Genomic DNA, 20,165 nt, shown 5'->3' on the forward strand with positions numbered 1-20,165 from the left:
GCAGAGACATCACCCTGCCAACAAAAGTGCTTATAGTCCAGGCCATGGTTTTCCCAGTTGCAATGTATGGCTGTGAAAGTTGGACCATAAGAAAGGCTGAACGCAAAAGAATTGAGGCCTTTGACCTATGGTGCTGGAGAAGACTCCTGCGAGTCCCTTGGACTGCAAGGCGTTCAAACCGGTCAGTCCTAGAAGAGATCAACCCCGACTGCTCTTTAGAAGGCCAGATCCTGAAGTTGAAACTCAAATACTTTGGCCACCTAATGAGAAGGAAGGACTCACTGGAGAAGGGCCTAATGCTTGGAAAGATTGAGGGCAATAGAAGAAGGGGACGACAGAGAATGAGATGGCTGGATGGAGTCACTGAAGCAGTAGGTGTGAATTTAAATGGACTCCAAAAGATGGTAGAGGACAGGAAGACCTGGAGGAACGTTGTCCATGGGGTCACGATGGGTCGGACACGACTTCGCATTTAACAACAACAATAAAATTTAACTCAGATTGCCCCAAAGATCCAAGTAAGGAAAAGCAAAAGAAACACAACATTATAGCAGCATCTTGACAAAACTCTCCTCTTAACAAGTGAGAGTATGAAACTACATCAGTTATCCTTTCCTCTCCTCTCCACATTCAGTGGTATTAGGGTGACCCCTCAGTTGAGCTTTGACCTATAGTCTCATCAGGTCATAAGGATAAATGGAAGAAATTCAAGCATTAAGAATTCAAGAGCCACGGTGGCATAGAGGTTAGAATGCAGTACTGTGGGCTATATCTGTTGAGTGCTGGCTGTTCGATTCTCATCGGCTCAAGGTTGACTTAGCCTTGCATCCTTCCGAGGTCATTAAAATGAGGACCCAGATTGTTGGGGGCAATATGCTGACTCAGTAAACCACTTAGAGAGGACTATAAATCACTATGAAGAGGTATATTAGTCTAAGTGCTATTGGTATCCCTGAGACTGACTGTTAGCTGGAACATTTCAGTTCCCAGCTAAACAATTGAACCAAGTGACTTTGAAGACTGCACTTATATTTATGCCAAATTCATTTTTCTCCTATCAGTGTCTAGTAGTTTGTGGCTAGATCATGTAGAAGGCTGGCACGCTCATAAGGATGATTTCAATATTCTCTTCCTTTCTTATGAAGAAATGAAAAAGGTAAGACAATGTAAATGCGTAATGCACTATGAACAACTTTGAAGCCCAGGAGACTTTAGAAAGCAAGGAATGTGTAGACTAACTTATTCAGGAAAGGAGCAAACAGGTAATTACAGAACACTCTTAGTTATATTTGTGAACTCCTGAAGGACTGGTGAAATGTCTGAAAAAAAGTAAATGTCACCTCTTCAAAAGAAAGGAGGAGGAAACAATTAATGAACAATGTGCACTTGTCTAGGTATGCTAGAATTCATAGAGCCAGCATGTATCTGTTGGAAACCAATGTTATATAAAAAAAAGTTGATCTCACTCTTTGATAGAATTACTGACTGGTAAAGGAATCCAATATGCACCTGTAATTCAGCAAAATCTTGGCCAGTGTCTCATAATATTTTACTGTTTTGGCTCAGAAGAGATTGGCTCAACTCAACTGCATTTTCAAGAGAGGTCAAGCCATTTTTTTAACCTAGTTTCAGAATTGGCCAGCCTCTGATGCTGCCAAGATTGCTAAAAAGATAAGAGTCTGAATCTTAGGAAAATGTTGGCATATAAATATACTGAGATCCAAAAATATTTCTCACTGACTTGTCTCTTGGAAACCTTTAGTAGCAGTCCCAAGGAAGCATTTCTGTGTTTAATCCATTGATATTGCTTCCTATGTACATGTATAGTTTTCATTAAAAAAATAAACACAAATGACATAATCAGGGTAATTTTTTTCAGTAAGAAAAGAAAGAATTAAAGATTAGGGGAGTGAGTGGCAGCAATGATATGTGAGATATGAACAAACTTTTCCATCTTTTCTCCATTGTTGTGGATGGCCTAATATAAAGCTGTATCAAATTGCAGGATCTGAGAAGGTCTGTACTGAAAATATGCAGCTTCCTAGGAAAAAAACTAACTGCAAAGGAGGTGGATGATGTGGTAGATAAAGCTACATTTGATAACATGAAAGTGGATTCTAGAGCAAACTACACATTCATGCATTCTGACATTGTAGATTGCAGTAAAGGAGACTTTCATCGCAAAGGGGTTGTTGTTGTTGTTGTTAATTGCGAAGTCATGTCCGACCCAACGCGACCCCATGAACAACGTTCCTCCAGGTGTTCCTGTCCTCTACCATTTTCTGGAGTCCATTTAAGTTCACACCTTCTGCTTCAGTGACTCCATCCAGCCATCACATTCTCTGTCATCCCCTTCTTCTATTGCCCCCAATCTTTCCCAGCATTAGGCCCTTCTCCAGTGAGTCCTTCCTTCTCATTAGGTGACCAAAGTATTTGAGTTTCAACTTCAGGATCTGGCCTTCTAAAGAGCAGTTGGGGTTGATCTCTTCTAGGACTGACCGGTTTGAACGCCTTGCAGTCCAAGGGACTAGCAGGAGTCTTCTCCAGCACCATAGTTCAAAGGCCTCAATTCTTTGGCGATCGCAAAGGTAAATCAGTAGTAATTCATACTGTTTTTCATATATTTGACTTCATCTGTACTGAAAATATGCAGCTTCCTAGAAAAAAAACTAACTGCAAAAGAGGTGGATGATGTGGTAGATAAAGCTACATTTGATAACATGAAAGTGGATTCCAGAGCAAACTACACATTCATGCCTTCTGACATTGTAGATTGCAGTAAAGGAGACTTTCTTCGCAAAGGGAAATCAGTAGTAATTTATACTCTGTTTTTCATATATTTCCCTTCATCTTAAACTAGGATTACTGCCTTCATTTGAAAGACACTTCCTTAAACGATATAAACATGTTCAAACAATCACTCTATCTCCTGCTGTTGTGCTAATTCATCACCAGCCTACATCTGAGGCAACCATAGGTCCTTCATAGCTACACCAATGTTAAAGTAGTCTTCTCTTTGTCATTCTGGCAGATTTTTGGCATGAATATTATCTGACTGCTTCAATGACCGTCTGTTGCCTGCATAGTCTAATCATCCTTTGGGAGTGAGATTATTCTAGCTCACACTGGCCACTTTAGGGTGGTGGAGACACAACCTCTTTACTCTCTGCCCTGGGCAATGTCCTACAGTCTTAGAACTTGCAAGGTGGCAGGCTTAAAGGATGAGAAAAATAGCCTCTAGTTTAATTCAATACAAAAACTGTTGACATTTTTTAACCATTGTTTCCCAGGCACTGTCGGAGACTGGAAGAGCACCATGACTGTTGCCCAGAATGAAAAGTTTGACCGTGTCTTTAAGGACAGGATAGAAAAGCTGCCCTTCAAGTTCTGCTGGGATATTCAGGAGGATCCTGAGCCTCTTTCCAGCTCAGTGGAGGAAAATAATGTGTGATGCCCACCTTCAATGGGCTTGAATCAGAGATGACCTTCCAAGAATAGTCTTTATGTAACATTGTAATGTTTAACTCTCAACTCTGCAAAGATCATTGAACAAAGCAGCATGAAATTCTATGCTATTAGTAAAGTAGAAACTGCAGAACACAACTAAAATTACTTCTCTTTGAAATTCTTACTATCATTTGTATTTTTGTATTCTAGAAATGAGAGCAGATAGACTAGAATTTCAGCGTTTGATACATACTTATCATGTATTACAATTTGCCATGTCCCAGCAGCTTATGCAGCTCAGGGTCTTTCTGCATTGTCTTGAGTCAGAAATAAAACTATAGTCACCTTGTTGGGGAGATGGGTGCCATTAAAATTCAATAAATAAAATAATATAGAAAATAAATATTCTCAGATAAAGCATTTGCCTTTGTCAAAGATCCCAATGGGGAAATTGTTTAAGGAAAAGAGTCCATGGCAAATTTGGCAAATAGATTATATTGGACTCCTACCCAAACATGGAAGATGGCAATATACATTATACCATGGTAGATACCTATTTAGGATACCTATTAATTTATCCATGTGCAAGAGCAATTCAGCAGAGTATCTTTAAAGGGTTAGATCTTCTGATAAGGGTGCCTGTCCGGATCCAATCTGATAATGGGAACCTTGTTGGGAAAGAGGCCATAATAGTTTGGATCAATAAGTGGAATATTTATGGATATATCATACTCATCATCATCCAGAGGCAGCAGGCCTTATCAAATGCGAGACTGGCCTATTAAAGCAGAAAGTGAAACAATTGACCCCCACCATACACTGTGTCATGGCCCCATGGGAGCCTGATTCGGAGGAGGAGGAGTTGGAACCAGAACCATCTGACAGAGATTGCACATCTCCCTTGGCATGTTTGGAGGCCAGGGACTGAGGACGATGCTGTCTCAGGCCCCTCAGGCATTGGGGGAAGTGGTCGACCAGACGGATAGCTTCATGCCTTCACAGACACAGGAGGATCAGCTGCTGACAGGCAGGGATGCTCTTAGGCAGCAGATCCCCTCTGAGGAGGATCCACTTGATCCAAGGGCACTGAGAATGGATCGTAGGCAAGCTCAAAGAAGGGCTGCAAGGCTACTCAGGAGAAGGTCGTTCCACCCCTCCTCACAAGGAACACCTGGAATAGAGTGACTTAAGGAGACACCTTGGAGAGTTAGTCTTTGCCAGGAACAATTATTTGTTTTGGCTTATACTCCCCCAGCTTTGACTTGTGTCTTTTGCCTTGCCTTTTCTTGAAAACTGCTTTGGCTTTTGCTTTGCCTAGGCATGAGGATTGCTTTTTGCCTTTTGTTTTGAACCTTGCCCTTGTCTTGTGCACAAGAATTGCCTTTTCTCTTGTGCCTTGTCTTTGCCCTGAGGATTATCATTAATCTTGTGCCTGGAGTTTGCCTGTGGAGTACAGTTTGTCATGTGACTCACTAAGCCTGGTTGACTGGACTTGCACCCTTGAACCTTGCCCTGTGAATACGGTTCTACTCTGTGGATCTTCTTTGTAATATAGGGGCTGTTATTTGGGGGACTGAGGGTGGCTGCCTTCAGTGTAGCATGGGGGAGGAGCCTTATGAGTTGTTGGAGGGTGGCTTGCTGGAATATTTATTGAGAGTAATAAAGGAGTCTCTTGTAGAAAGAAAAGTTTTCATCTTGGTTCATCCAAGCCGGGGATAAATAAATAACATGGCAACTGCTTTGGAAAGAAGATTGCAAATTTATTGAAGAGTCAGAAAGATGGTTCTTGCAGGAAAGACCAGAGAAAAGAAGGACTGAGCACATGGGTAGTAGGTATTTATACCTTCTCTAGCCTTTTGTTTGGAATAGTTTCCTGTTCCTGTGGCATGAACTTTGCGACTATTTCCTGTGTCACGTAATCTGACCTGAGTTTAAGTGTGCCTCTCTGACCTTTGTGAGTTAATTCTATCATGTCCTATGTCAGGTGGGGTATGCAGATTTTAGGTCTCTTTGTCTTCTTGATCTCCTAGCTGGGGCCTTTCTGGTGGTTTACATTTGCATTTGTATAGAACTGGCCTCTGCTTGGGACAGAGACCTGGTGCCGGGGTTGGTTTCTGCTTTTTAAAATACTTTTGAGGAAATATATTTTTCTGCCATTTTAATATTTCCTTCTCTGGGGAGCTGAGTTCCCACAATATCCCCCCTTTGTGCCATAATAGTGTGGATGACACACTTTTATTGGCACAAGATTAAAATTGATCTAATCAGGGAGACTTAGTAAACAAGCTTTAAACTGTTAAGGTAAAAAGAGAAGACAATAATGGAGGAAGCAGAAAAAGATCCCTGAAATTGCTCCCAAAAGGAGAGCTTCCAACCCATTAAGTTCTAAAAGTCAGGGCAAAAATTTTGTTAGCTGGAAAAGAAATTTATAGTGTCCAATATTCTGTGCCAATCATTTTCAAATGTTGGATGTCACTTTTAGTTTCCAGTCAGGTTTGCACATTCCTCTCAACATTCTTCACAGCCATGGTTTTCCTCGGTACATTACCATTGGCTGCCCATTTTCAAAGGTTATTTCCTGCCTTAGCTCTTAGTTCAGTGAATCCAGGTTTGTAATGTCCAATTGAGGTTCAGTGCATCCAGGTTTGTAATGTCCAATTGAGGATAGCCTATATGCAAGCCAGCTATCAAATTTTTCTTTAAATTGCACATAATGAGCTCTAGCACTCCCAATCTGAGTTCACCAGTGCAAGATATTCAGGGCTGAGGTTTTGGGATCTCTTTCCTGCTACTTCCTCAGTCAGGGCATATGAATTGCAAATCACCTGAGGGGGCTTGGTTCCCTCCCCATTGGAATTTGTTGGAAGTTTTTCCTACAAACCTTTGGTGCAATAGAGCAAAAATCAGCCTTGGGAACTTTACTGAAGGTAGGTGAAAGAGACTCAAGTGTGATTATGAATGGTATTTGTGTGTGTATGTGCAGCTACTTCTATAAAACAGGCAATGCAAACATTCTGGATAAATTTTCCCTCCCACAAGACAAAAGTCCAAGGTGTTCAGTACTTGCGCTGTGCCAACTATTCCCAAATGCCATCTCTCCGTTAATAAATTCAACTGGCTTGTTACAATACAAATGGGGCAGAAAGAAAACTTTACAATGAGTTTCCACCCTCCCCCCATAGTCTTTCTAATTTTCTCTTCTGAGGCTTCACATTTCACCAGTGGCTCCAGGATTTCTTCCTTCTGCTTTGTAGTTTTTCACAGGCATTTGGGGAATGGTAGGATTTGGGAAGATGTTCCACTCAGGTTGCATGGTGGCTTTTTAGTGGATGGTTGGATTCAAAACCCAATTCCATGGCTCAAATGGATGGAGGCAGCGTCTGGGTCTTTGTGCTCTGCTTCCAAAGATTGTGGGAGGTCATCTATGCAGGGCTGAAAGGCATGAGAATAAGATTCTGCCCCCCCCTTCTGGTTGGACTCTCCCAGAAGAGGCAGACAAAAGGTATGGAGAACAAAGGACAAGAAAAGAAGATGTACATGAGGGTGAGGAGGGGTAGCTTGCAGGCAGTTTGAAAAGGCATTAGTACTGCAGTGGTCAAAGAAACAGATAGGTAGACAAAATGAGGACATTCCAGATGACAAAAGAAAGGCTGGATTCTGCTAAGAGAACATACATGAAATGTTTCACTTTTGAACTTGAACATTTGCAACATATTAAAGTCAAGGCTTGCAACTTGAAGGAAAAAATGGTAGGCAGCTTGAGAATGCTGAAAGCTCCAAATAATTTTAAAAGCCTAATATTTTAAGGTATGCAATTTTCCAGGGGCAGGAGAATCTGCCTTTAACGTTTTATTCTAAAATAGACCACATTGTTTTAGAGATTGAGAAATGTGTATATGTTTCAGAAAAGCTTCATAGTAGTTTCACCCAGGGCTTTTCAATCTTTTCACCCATTGTACCACTTTTAGGATATGGCAACATCCGAGTACCACGAGTTGCCTAGCAAGGTGTCAAAAACTTGATGACCACAGAAAAAAAAGGAAAAAAGTGATAAAGTACAGGTAGTCCTCGACTTACAACAGTTCGCTTAATGACTGTTCAAAGTTACAATGGCACTGAAAAAAGTGCCCTCCAAGGCACAGCCGAGCAAGACAGCGCCCGGTGCTTGCCCGCCCAGTGGTGCTCTTCCTCCTGTCCGAGGTTTTCATTGTTGTGAACATTTCTGTTGAGGATTGGCAGTGGGGTTGGGGTGGGGGTGTTTGGTTTTTATTCCCCTGTCTGCTGGGTGGTTGTAGCAGGTTTTGGTCACTTCACATGACCCTGGGACACTGTGACTGTCATAAATATGAATCAGTTGCCAAGCATCTGAATGTAAATCACAAGAATGCTGCAACATTCCAGCTGATTGGCACCTCTTCTGAGCTCAGCAGAAGCTCCAGGATCAGTGCTGAGCTCCAGCTGGAGCCTGGCGCTGATCCTGGCGCTTCCACTGAGCCCTGACAGCCCTGCAACTCCAGCCATGTCTCGCTCAGGGTTGTGCGGTACTGCCACCAGTTCAGCTCATTCCCCTCCCCCACTACCAGTTTTCTAGGATGGTCACGTACCACCTGCCAGGTGCCAATGTACCACAGGTGGTACCCGTACCACTGGTTGAAAAGCACTGGTTTCACCAATTACTGATAGGATAAGAAAAATAACTTAAGAAAATTATTTCCCCACACAAGCAGACTTGAGCTTCAAAAGGCTCTTGTAGATAGACACACATATTTTTTTTCAGGGAAAGGATAGACAGATAATTAGAATTGACAGAATTAGAATAGAAACACCAAAAGGTACACAACAATAAAATAACTTAACACTGCATTTCCCCTGGAACAAAAATTAACATCTTTTAGACAGAATTGAGAAGGAAATTAACCCAACAAGAGACACTGACCAAAAAAATCAGAAATGACAATTTTGGAAACCATGAAATGATATAAGAATTCATGTTTTGAGGACCATTCTGTCTAGCTAGCCAGGGATTTATGCTGAATGGTCAAAATGTCTGTAGCTGGTCCAATGAAACAATGTACAAAAGAAATAGCCATGGTTTTCCTTGGTACATTACCATTGGCTGCCCATTTTCAAAGGTTGTTTCCTGCCTTTTCTCTTAGTTCAGTGCATCCACGTTTGTAATGTCCAATTGAGTTTAGCTTGTATGCAAGCCAGCTATCAAATTTTTCTTTAAATTGCACATAATGAGCTCTGAGTTCACCAGTGCAAGATATTCTGGGCTGAGGTTTGGGGATCTCTTTCCTGCTACTTCCTCAGTCAGGGCATATGAATTTGCAAATCACCTGAGGGGGCATGGTTCCCTCCCCATTGGAATTTGTTGGAAGTTTTTCCTGCAAACCTTTGGTGCAATAGAGCAAAAATCAGCCTTGGGAACTTTACTGAAGGTAGGTGAAAGAGACTCAAGTGTGATTATGAATGGTGTTTGTGTGTGTATGTGCGGCTACTTCTACAAAACAGGCAATGCAAACATTCTGGATAAATTTTCCCTCCCACCAGACAAAAGTCCAAGGTGTTCACTACTTGCACTGTGCCAACTATTCCCAAATGTCATCTCTCCGTTAATACATTTAACTGGCTTGTTACAATACAAATGGGGCAGAAAGAAAATTTTACAATGAGTTTCCACCTCTCCCCATAGTCTTTCTAATTTTCTCTTCTGAGGCTTCACATTTCACAGTGGCTCCAGGATTTCTTCCTTCTGCTTTGTAGTTTTTCATAGGCATCTGGGGAATGGTAGGATTTGGGAAGATGTTCTACTCAGGTTGCATGGTGGCTTTTTAGTGGATGGCTGGATTCAAAACCCAATTCCATGGCTCAAATGGATGGAGGCAGCATGTGGGTCTGTGTGCTCTGCTTTCAAAGGTTGGGGGGGTCATCTATGCAGGGTTGAAAGGCATGAGAATAAGATTCTGCCCCCCCTTCTGGTTGGACTCTCCCAGGAGATGCAGACAAAGGTATGGAGAACAAAGAACAAGAAAAGAAGATGTACATGAGGGTGAGGAGGGGTAGCTTGCAGGCAGTTTGAAAAGGCATTAATACTGCAGTGGTCAAAGAAACAGATAGGCAGACAAAATGAGGACATTCCAGATGACAAAAGAAAGGCTGGATTCTGCTAAGAGAACATACATGAAATGTTTCACTTTTGAACTTGAACATTTGCAACATATTAAAGACAAGGCTTGCAACTTGAAGGAAAAAAATGGTAGGCAGCTTGAGAATGCAGAAAGCTCCAAATAATTTTAAAAGCCTAATATTTTAAGGTATGCAATTTTCCAGGGGCAGAAGAATCTGCATTTAACGTTTATTCTAAAATAGACCACATTGTTTTAGAGATTGAGAAATGCTTATATGTTTCAGAAAAGCTTCATAGTAGTTTCACCAATAAGTGATAGATTAAGAAAAATAACTTAAGAAAATTATTTCCCCACACAAGCAGACTTGAGCTTCAAAAGGTTCTTGTAGATAGACACACTTTTTTTTCAGGAAAAGGATAGACAGATAATTAGAATTGACAGAATTAGAATAGAAACACCAAAAGGTACACAACAGTAAAATAATTTAACACTGGATTCCCCCTGGAACAAAAATTAACACCTTTTAGACAGAATTGAGAAGGAAATTAACCCAGCAACAGACACTGACCCAAAAAATCAGAAATTACAATTTTGGAAACCATGAAATGGTATAAGAATTCATGTTTTGAGGACCATTCTGTCTAGCTAGCCAGGGATTCATGCTGAATGGTCATAATGTATATAGCTGGTCCAATGAAACAATGTACAAAAGAAACAGAAATCAAAAAATTACAGAATTAGCAGTGCATGTAATATAGATGTTTGTGTGGACAAGAATATCAACCTTTCTATCAAGCAAAATTAAGCTTTTAATAGCGAGTGTCACACAAAGTGGACTAACACATAGGTGTCAGTCATTAAGAACTCAAATGTCTATACACCAATGCACAGAGTATGAACAGTAAATAAGGTGAACTAGAAATTCAGGTAAATGAGGGCAGATATGATATAGTTGACATTATGGAGACATGGTGGGATAAAACCCACAAATGGAACACTCAGTTAGAGGGATTTCAATTGTTTAAAAGAAAGAGACCAAATAAAAGAAGAAGCGGAGTTCCTCTCTATATAAGAAATAACTACATATCTACAGAAATAGGGCACAACAATGATGAAAACTGTCTTAAATGCAGGGAAAAGGGGGAAAAATGACATTGCCATAGGTGTATATTATAGGCCACCCAACCATACAAGGGAAATAGATGAACTTTTTGCTAGTCAGCTAACTAAGGTACATAGGAAGCACATGACAATAGAACACAGTCAAACTAGAGTCTTGGACTTTAAGAGAGCTAATTTCAATAAACTTAGAGAGGGCTTGGGAAGGATTCCATGGATGAGAATCCTCAAAGGGAAAATAAGAAGCTTGGGAAATTTTTTTTTTAAAAAAATAACCCACCAACAAACAAGAAAAATAATAGCTCTCAAAAGAAACCAGCATGGCTGCATAAAGAACTCTCTGATAAATTGAAAGATAACAGGAACAAGTATAAAAAATGGAAAGAGGGGCACATAACTAAAGTAGAATATTAGCAACTATAGCTGCCCACCCATATCTTCCAATCCTGATTTAATTGCTAATTATTTGTAGATCTCTCACTTTAATTCATGATCTAAATGTGGCTTTATACAGTGATGGATTCATATATGTGAACAACTGGTTGTCTGTGAGGATGCCACTTCCGGAAGTCCATTCTGGGCCTGGAGAACAAAAAATTAGCTACCAGTTCTACCGAACTGGTGCGAACTGGCTGAATTCCACCACTGGCTTTATAAAGTTAATTCTGAATTGCAAAAAAGTTTGTTTATGAAGTGATTGTGCAATATAGGTTTGCTTTCTGATGTCAATTAGGCAATTTCTGCATATTTACTTTTTTCCAACTTTCTGAGTTATTCAATCTCTTTCTCTCTGGAGCATGGTGACGCAGGTTCTGTTTGATCTAAATGTGGGTTAATTACAAAAGAATTATAAAAGGATTGCTTTATTATTTTATTGTGCAGTTAGGTTTGCTTTCTAATGTCAGTGTTCAACTATTAACAGTCTAGAGTTCAAACCCTTCAAAAAAAAGGACCACTCCCCATGCATCTTTCAATAATCAACAGATAAAAGCCTGCTTCTAAATTTCAGAAGAGTCATTTTCCTTCTGCTCTGTTCGGTGCTTTATTTCTGAAAGAGATATTCAATAACCAGCGAGAAAGAATCATAAAGGTAATTCTTAAATATTTGTTCCTAGCATTAGGACAGATTATAGTAGTTTATTAGAAAATGTTTGATTAAGATGTTAAATTAATAATTTTAAGCTTTATTTTAAAGTAGTTCTGTGACATTTTACTGCTAACAGGTATAGCACATACATTATTTTGTTTTTTAAAAGCAGTCACATTGATGCAACAATCAGAAAATTCATACATTTGTTTAGGATTAAATCAGTTTGATTTCATATATTAACCAGAATATTAAACTGATCAGTGCTATTAAAATGTATGATTAAAGAGGCATGCATATAGCCATCTAATAAAATCATTAGTCTGGAATTAGCTATGCTAATACATGTTCAATTCCTAATCCTTCATTCTTTCCTCTAGCCAACAATAAAATAAGTCCCAAGTTTGATAATAGTCTGTATCTTCTTTATCTTTCAACCTCATAGTTAATCTGTCCATCTCTGCACATTCCAATATTTTCCTGATTATTTCTTCTTCTGATGGCAATCCTTCATTCTTCCAGTATTGTGCAAAAATTATTCTTGCTGCTGTGATGATGTGTAAGATTAAATATAATTTCTGCTTATTAGTCTTTTCAGGAATAATACCTAGTAAAAAAAGTTCAGGTTTAAATTCAACTTCTTCACCCAATATTTTTTCTAACCACATATGTATCTTTCTCCAATAGGCCTGAGCCTTGCCACATGTCCACCAAATGTGATAGTACGTGCCTATGTTATGTTTACATTTCCAACATCTATCTGACATATTTTCAAACATTTTTGCTAATCTTGCTGGTGGCAGATGCCATCTGTAAAATATTTTATACAGATTTTCTTTATATGAAGTTGACATTGTTAGTTTGTAGTTTCTCTCCCATAACAGTTGCCATTTTTCTAATTCTATATTATAGCCAAAGTTTTTCGCCCATCTTATCACTGTTTCCTTCACTTCTTCACTTTCCATATCCAAAATTAACAAAAAGTTATACATTTTCTTAATTAGTTTCTCATCTGAGGTTAACAAAATCTTATCAAGCACAGTTTGATCCTTATAAAATCCATACATTTTTACATCTTTTTCATATCTACTTTGTATCTTTAAATGTGCCCACCAGGACAAGTTAATTCCCTGATTTTCCAGTTCTTGTTTAGATTTTAATTTCCCATCAATATTTAGAATATCTCTATATGTCCATATTTTTTTCAAAGCCTACCAAGTTCGGATGTACTGTATAAATGCCTCCATCGTTGATAACCACCCTGATAAATTCAATTTTTAGATATATTTTAGCTTTAATTTTTTCCCATACTGTTGACAAGGCATTTCTTATAAAATGATTTTGAAAGTACTTATGGACTCTGTTTTTCCCATACCATAAGAAAGCGTGCCACCCCAATTGTAAATCATGTCCCTCTAGATACAACAACCTTTTATTTCTAAGTGTTATTCACTCTTTCACCCATGTTAACACAGATGCTTGGTATACAATGTCCATTCTGGCAACCCAAAACCTCCATTTTCCTTAGCATCTTGTAATGTTTTCATCCTAGTTCTAGCTTTCTTCCCCTGCCAAATAAAGTTCAAAATTAATGAATTTAAATCTTGAAAGAATTTTCTCTCAAGTTTTATCGGAATCATTTGAAATAGAAATAAAATCTTCGGCAACACATTCATTTTTACTGTAGCAATTCTTCCTAATATTGATAGCTGCAGATTTTTCCATCTTTCCAAGTCTAGCTTTATTTGCTTCAATAGTTTTGTATAATTGTCTTCTTTTATTGACAAACACTTAGCTGAAAGATGAATACCTAAATATTTAACTTTTTTCACTATTTGTACCTTTGTTTTCTCTAGTATTTGCCTTTTTTTGTTTATCTGTGTGATTCCTAACTATTACTTTAGTTTTTTCTTTATTTATTTTTAATCCTGCCATTTCTCCATATTCTTCTATCTTTCCCCATAGTTTAGGAATCATCTCTAAAGGTTCTTCCAAGATAAACACTAATTCATCAGCAAATGCTTGTAACTTATATGTTTCATCTTTTATTTTCAATCCTTTAATTTCTGTGTCCTGTCTTATGCTTCTATTTAACACTTCCAAAGTAAAGATAAATAATAATGGAGATAGTGGACTCCCTTGTCTCTTACCTTTTCTTATCTCAAAGCTCTCAGTATAATCTCCATTCACTATCACTTTGCTGTCTGATTGCTATATATTGTTTTTATCATATTTGTAAAATTCTTTCCAAAATCCATTATTTGCAATTGCTGAACCATAAATTGCGGGGAAACATTATCAAATGCCTTTTGGGTGTCTAAAAACACTAATGCTAGTGTTTCCCTGGATGTAATTCATAGTATTCTAATACATCCATTATCACCCTTAAATTGTTTTTAATTTGTCTCTTCGGTAAAAAGCCATTTTGATCTGGATGTATAAATTCAACTAAGTATTTTTTCAATCTCTTCCATTATTGAAGTAAAAATTTTGTAATCCACATTGAGTAATGAAATCGGTCTATAGTTCTTAATATACATCAAGTCTGAATCTTGTTTTGGTATCAAAGTAATATTTGCTTCTATCGATGTATTTGGAAGTTTGGCCTCTAACAATAGTCCATTACAAACATCTTTCAGTGGTTCGCTTAATGTATCTTGTAGATTTTTATAAAGTTCCGTCAGTAGCCCATCTGGACCTGGTGTTTTCCCATTTTTTTGTTGTTTTACAGCCTCTAATATCTCCATCATTGTTATTCTTTCTTCTAACATAGTTTTAAATGTCTCTGGAATTTTTTGGCAATTTACTTTCTTCTAGGTATTGAGCAATTCTCTCTCTTGCAGCCTCCTCTTCACCATACAATTCCTTCTAATATTCCTTAATTATCTTTTTTATTTCTTCCTTTTTAAATTGTAAACAACCTTTCCCATCTACTAAATTATGTATTATTTTCTTCTTTTTCTGTTTTTTAAGCTTATAAGCTAGCCATCTTCCTGGCTTATTAGCATTTTTGAAGAAATTTTGTTTTGCTCTCTTTATTTGTTCCGCCAACTTTTCTCAGTCCAACAAATTCAGCTTATGTTTTATTATTTCCATTTCTCTTTTCAAAGTCTTTTTCTGTGGGTTTTGTTGTAATTCTGTCTCTAATTTTCTAAACGTTTCTTTTAATAATAAATATTGCTGTCTTCTCTGTTTATTTTTCTTTGCCATATACATTATAGCTATACCTCTAAAATACGCTTTAGCTGTGTCCCATAAATTTTGTAGTGATGTATCTTTTTTATTTTCTTTAAAGAAGAATCCCATTTCTCTTTTCACCAACTCTATTAATTCTTTGTCTTTTAGTATAGATTGATTTAAAATCCATCTTGGTTTTTTTTTTTTTTTTTTTTTTGTATTCCTTTCCATATCACTTTTAAAGGGTTATGATCTGCCCATGTGCCTATTTCTATCTCAATTTCCTGTATATCCATCCTTAATTCAGAAGTCATCCAAATCATGTCAATTCTTGACCAAGATTTATGGCTATTTGAGTAAAAAGTATATTGTCAGTTTTGAGGATTGATTTCTCTCCAGCATCTTGTATTCCAATTTCTTCTGCCATATCAAAGAATGTCTTGGGTAGTCTTCTTACGGGTTTTCCTGTTTTGCTACTTTTATAATCCATTGTTCCACTACTATCACGTTAAAATGTCCTATTAAACATATTTTTGGTTTTCCATTTCTATTAGTTTCCTGTGTAATCTTTGATAAAATTGTTCTTGATTGTCATTTGGGGCATAAATTGCCACTAACAGTATTTGTTTTTGATGTAAATATATTTCAACCATTACAATTCTTCTTTCTTCATCTGAATATAATAATTTAGAATCTATTGTCTCTTTAACGTATACAGCCACCCCTCGTTTCTTTTGTTGTGCTGATGTGTAATGAAGCTTCCCCATTTTCAGATATTCCAACAGTTTATAATGTTGTTTTTTATGCGTGTCTCTTGTAAACAGATTATATCTATATTTAATCTCTGAAGTTTCCTAAAAAAATTATTTCTTTTTGATGGGGAGTTTAGTCCATGTATGTTTACCAAAAAAAAATCATTTTTTTCTCCATTTCCTCTTTCATTACTTATATTTTGGTCTAGTCGATCTTGTGGTCCTTTGTTTTCTGGCAGTTCCTTCTCCTTCACCTGTTTGTTCACATTTCTCCTTCTGTTGTTCTCCTTGTGCCATTGCTCCTTGGGCCATCTCTCCCATCTGCTTATCCCCTTGTTGTTGATGCAGTTCAAACAGTAGTCTGTTTTTTCTTGCATAGCTTGAATTCATGCGGAATATTTGATTCATTTCATTCTGGATAGCTGCTCTGTCTGCATTTAAAAGTTCTACCAATAATACAATGATCACCATTTCTATATTTTCTTCACTATCTTCAGGAGTATTTTGAAATCTCAAATAATGTTCCACCTCTCTCATTTCTACCGTTGCCATAGCCCGTTCTAGCTCTTGATTTGTTTGTCCTTCATTCTTTTGCAATAACATTTCCACCTTTTTATCAATGTCCTCAGTTTTATTTTCCACTTTCTGGATATTCTGTTCATTTTTAATGATCTTTTGATTTTGGACTTCAAATTGTGTCTTTATATCCAGAATTTCTTTGTTTACTTTCTCCAGTTTAATTTGTGTCCCCTCATGGTTTTTCTGCAAGATTTCTTGAATTAATTTTAATGAGGCCTGTGTTTCATCTTGAGCTGTGCTTGCTTTGTCACGCTGTAGCAATGTACTGACAGAACTCTCAGTTGTTGGGCTGGCTTGTCCAACAGAGGGCGCCGAAGAGGTTTTCTTTGCAAGTCTGGAAATATTAGATATACTCATTTTGTGGGTCAGAGTCTTAAACCTATATCCAAAGCGTAAACAGGAATCAGCTGTTGTGAGGCAAATCCACCTCCTCCAGTCTTTCTTGGATCTAAAATGTTCCTTTTTTTTCCAGATAATTTCTATTTGGTTTTTAGCCAATGTCAACAAGCATAGCTATAAAAAGTCTTTTCACTTGTTATCTCAAACTGAGGCTTTCTTTTGTTCTCAAGTTTCTCAAGGTCACTTTCTTTTTATTCCTTGTTTTTTGCCACTAGGTGTCCTCCTCGGCTTATTTATCAGTCTCCACACTCCAAACTCAATATTTCCCCTTAATGTTAATTTGCCACTTCAAAAGTCTCTCTGGGGTTTTTTACTCTTTCAAGTTCTCCCTTTCAGGGTCTCAATATTTTCAATCACAGGGAGAAGGAAAAGACTTCAGCTCACCCAGACAAAGCTTGTTGTTGGAGATCAGCTGTTTTTCATAGCTTCCCTTCAGGCTGTAGACAACTTGGGCTGCCTCGGCTCTCCTGGCAGCCTTTCTTCTGCTCCTTTAGAGGGGGCTTCAGTCCACCCAGATTGGTTGCCACAAAATCTAAGCTCCTGAAACATCCCTCTTTCTTCGTTACCCCTCCAGGGCAACTTTCCATCCCTTTAAGAGATGCTAGGTGAAGCGAAACAGACTGAGAGGCTGGAGAACCAGCCTCTCATGGCTGTCTCATTCTCTGCCAAACCGTTGATTGGAAAAATTAATATATGTTTATGAAAAAAACCCCAATAAAATCTTTATAAAGTCATTAGAATATCAACTAGCTATGAACAACTATATTTGTAATTACTATAAACTAGGAATCAGAAGGCGTCAGAAGCTAATAAGCTTCTCACAAAAGTGTGTGCCTTCTAATAAAAAGTTTTAATCTGGAAAGATGCTATCAGATGCCTGAATTTTTACTATCCCAGACTAACACTGATCTCATACAATGTAAACAAGGAGTATTTATTTACCCACTAATTTAGTAACAGAGTTCCTTTCCAACAACCAGGTCTGAAAAGGAATGGTTGCTGAGTGAACACATGACAGAAAGAAAAAGAGAGAAAATTCTCTTATACAGCTATACCAAGGCTTATTCATTTATATTTCACATTTCTGAACTGCCCATCTCCCTCAAAGAGGGATTCTGGTTGATGTACAATAAAGCATCAAAATATAAAACACTATAGAAAAATTAAAATGTTAAAGTTAAATGGTACAATTAATTTAAAAAATTATAACATTTTTCAAGAATAATTGCACCTTGTTAAAATAATTTGACAAAGGCAAAAAGGGAGGTCTTTCTTGTTTTTTCTTCAAAACATTTCTTGGATGAGAAGCAAAATGTTTTCAAAGAAAAAACTAAGGAAGTTCATTTGCCTTTTGAACAGGACCTTTGGGACAACCATCATGATTTTGAAACTCCATGGACATTACAATAAGAAAATAAACACTGGGCTTTCTAAATTGCATGATCTCCTAGAACATTCAGTCTCCACTAAATTCTGCGGAACACTTTAAAATTCCTCTTTACTTTCCATCAAAGAATGGTACTACCGACATGATATTTTTATTACTTTTTGTTAAATTAAGTTCAAAGAGTTTCCCCACCTCCTGGGAATACCGTATATGCCGGTGTATTAGGCAACCCAGCGTATAAGACGACCCCCGTCTTTGTCGCCAATCCACATTCCTAGAACGTTGTCTTATACGCCGGAAACTATCAGTATTTCCGGCGTATAAGACGACTTGGCATATAAGACGACCCCCATCTTTGGCACCGAGTTTAGCGCTTCCGGAAGTCGTCTTATACGCCGGCATATACAGTATATAACAACTATAAAAAATTCATCTTCCTTGTTTTTCTGTTGATAATGTTGAAGACCTTACATGTAATGTTTTGAGTTCCCGTTTTAACAGTTGTAGAAAAAAAATCTGAATATTTCCAGTTTGTTTCCTCTTGGGGATCATTGCTGAAGAAGGCTGCCAAGTGTGAGTTATTGAAACAAAGGGCTTATAAAGTGAGAGATCCCAACACTAATGCTGCTAACATTAAGGAGGGGGGAAAACTTTAATTTCTCTTTTATTGCAGCCCTATTATTATGGAAAATTATGCAGAATTATTCAACTATAAAAGTTATAATATACTAATAGAATTAATGAAACTTGACCTTTTTGAGTCAGTAGAAGATTTTGAAGTCAGAGACAGTGATATATTCATAGTCACTTATCCAAAATCTGGTAAGAATTCTGTAATATGATATGAGAAATGTATATTTGAATTTCATACTGTAACTAAACTTTCTCTTTGGGAAATTTCATTCTGCCCCTCTTTATGTTCTAAGTAAGCCTTCTTGTTGGGAATCATTCTGCAATTATCAAAAGTTAATAGAACTGCTAAAAGGGCTTTTTAAAAATAATAATAATAATAATAATAAATCTGGAATTAGTGGAGCTAAGAGCATGTTGGTATCCTTTACTAAGCAAGGGAATTCTGCATAATTAGGATCTTGTTTACAGCATGCTTTGAAAGTATTGCAACCAAGTAAGGATCCCCTTACTTGGAAACCCCACCCAGAAAGAAAAGATTTAACTCTTTCTTACCCTGCTTTGACCCAAGAGAAAGAAGGAACTTTTTCTATACTATAACTTGGTGCTCTTTACTATTCACCCCACCACTCCCTCCATACTCTGACTCACTTTTTCTATCACCTAGAAAAAAAGAGGTCATGATAGCTTTTTGTTTTGTATTCAAGGGCTTTTTAGACAGAAGAATTGCAAGAATAGTTTTTCTGAAAACGATTTTCTCTGGTTTGGGTTTTTTGAAAGAAGAGGTAGGGAAAAATGCTGGATTCCATCCAAGCAGGAGATGAACCTTTCTTGTGCCACATTTCTAACTTGTGAATAGATACGTTGCACTGATTATGTTGATCTAGTTTTGAATTTTGTACATGTGGTTGTAGCCTTTGTTAGTTCTGCTCTTCATAAATAAATGCCTTTATTTTGGAACTTGGTCTGTATCATTGAAACCAGGCATTTCTTATTAAAGCCTTACTCACAGAACAGACCACATTGACTGCATGGTTCTCTCTCTCCCCCTTTGATTTTTTAAGAATTTGGAGAATTCTGTATGCTGTGGCTTTGATAGAACAATTTCCAAGCTCCTTTCTTTCTCAAGAGCTCTAGAGCTAGGAAGAAGGAAAGAATGTATCTATGGAACACCATGAGGTTGCACTTCAGTAATGCCACCTGCCATTCTCCTTCCTTCCTTCCTTCCTTCCTTCCTTCCTTCCTTCCTTCCTTCCTTCCTTCCTTCCTTCCTTCCTCAATGAGGAACCCTTGGAAAAAGAGGTCTAGAAGTAGCAAAAAATGTTACTTCTATTATTAAATGAATTCCTTCCTACTCCAACAAGGGACAAATGTAAGGCCCATAGTTTAGAAGTTAGTACATATGGAGACATAGGTTTGATATCTTAAAACTCTCAATCCAGAACTTCAGAACTATT

At 37.6% G+C, this 20,165-nt stretch overlaps 1 protein-coding gene across 3 annotated transcripts in view; it reads left to right on the forward strand.

The window, feature by feature from the left end:
- The first annotated feature begins 5,111 nt into the window (after positions 1-5,111).
- The window catches only part of LOC120313525 (amine sulfotransferase-like), a 41,022-nt gene continuing 25,968 nt past the window's right edge, over positions 5,112-20,165 (forward strand). Inside the window, exon 1 of one of the 3 annotated variants that reach the window (XM_039355524.1) lies at positions 5,112-5,280. Coding sequence is in view for 1 of the 3 variants with exons in the window: in XM_039355521.1 (XP_039211455.1) it covers positions 5,270-5,276 (7 nt within the window). In the remaining 2 variants the exon portion in view is untranslated. Of the gene's footprint in view, positions 5,281-11,480; positions 11,788-20,165 lie in introns of those variants that run through there. The other 2 variants (XM_039355521.1, XM_039355523.1) reach the window with 2 other exon arrangements.

The sequence above is a fragment of the Crotalus tigris genome, unplaced genomic scaffold (genome assembly GCF_016545835.1).
Source record: "Crotalus tigris isolate CLP2741 ecotype Arizona unplaced genomic scaffold, ASM1654583v1 scf7180000018691.1937549, whole genome shotgun sequence".
Classification (NCBI taxonomy): Eukaryota; Metazoa; Chordata; class Lepidosauria; order Squamata; family Viperidae; genus Crotalus; species Crotalus tigris.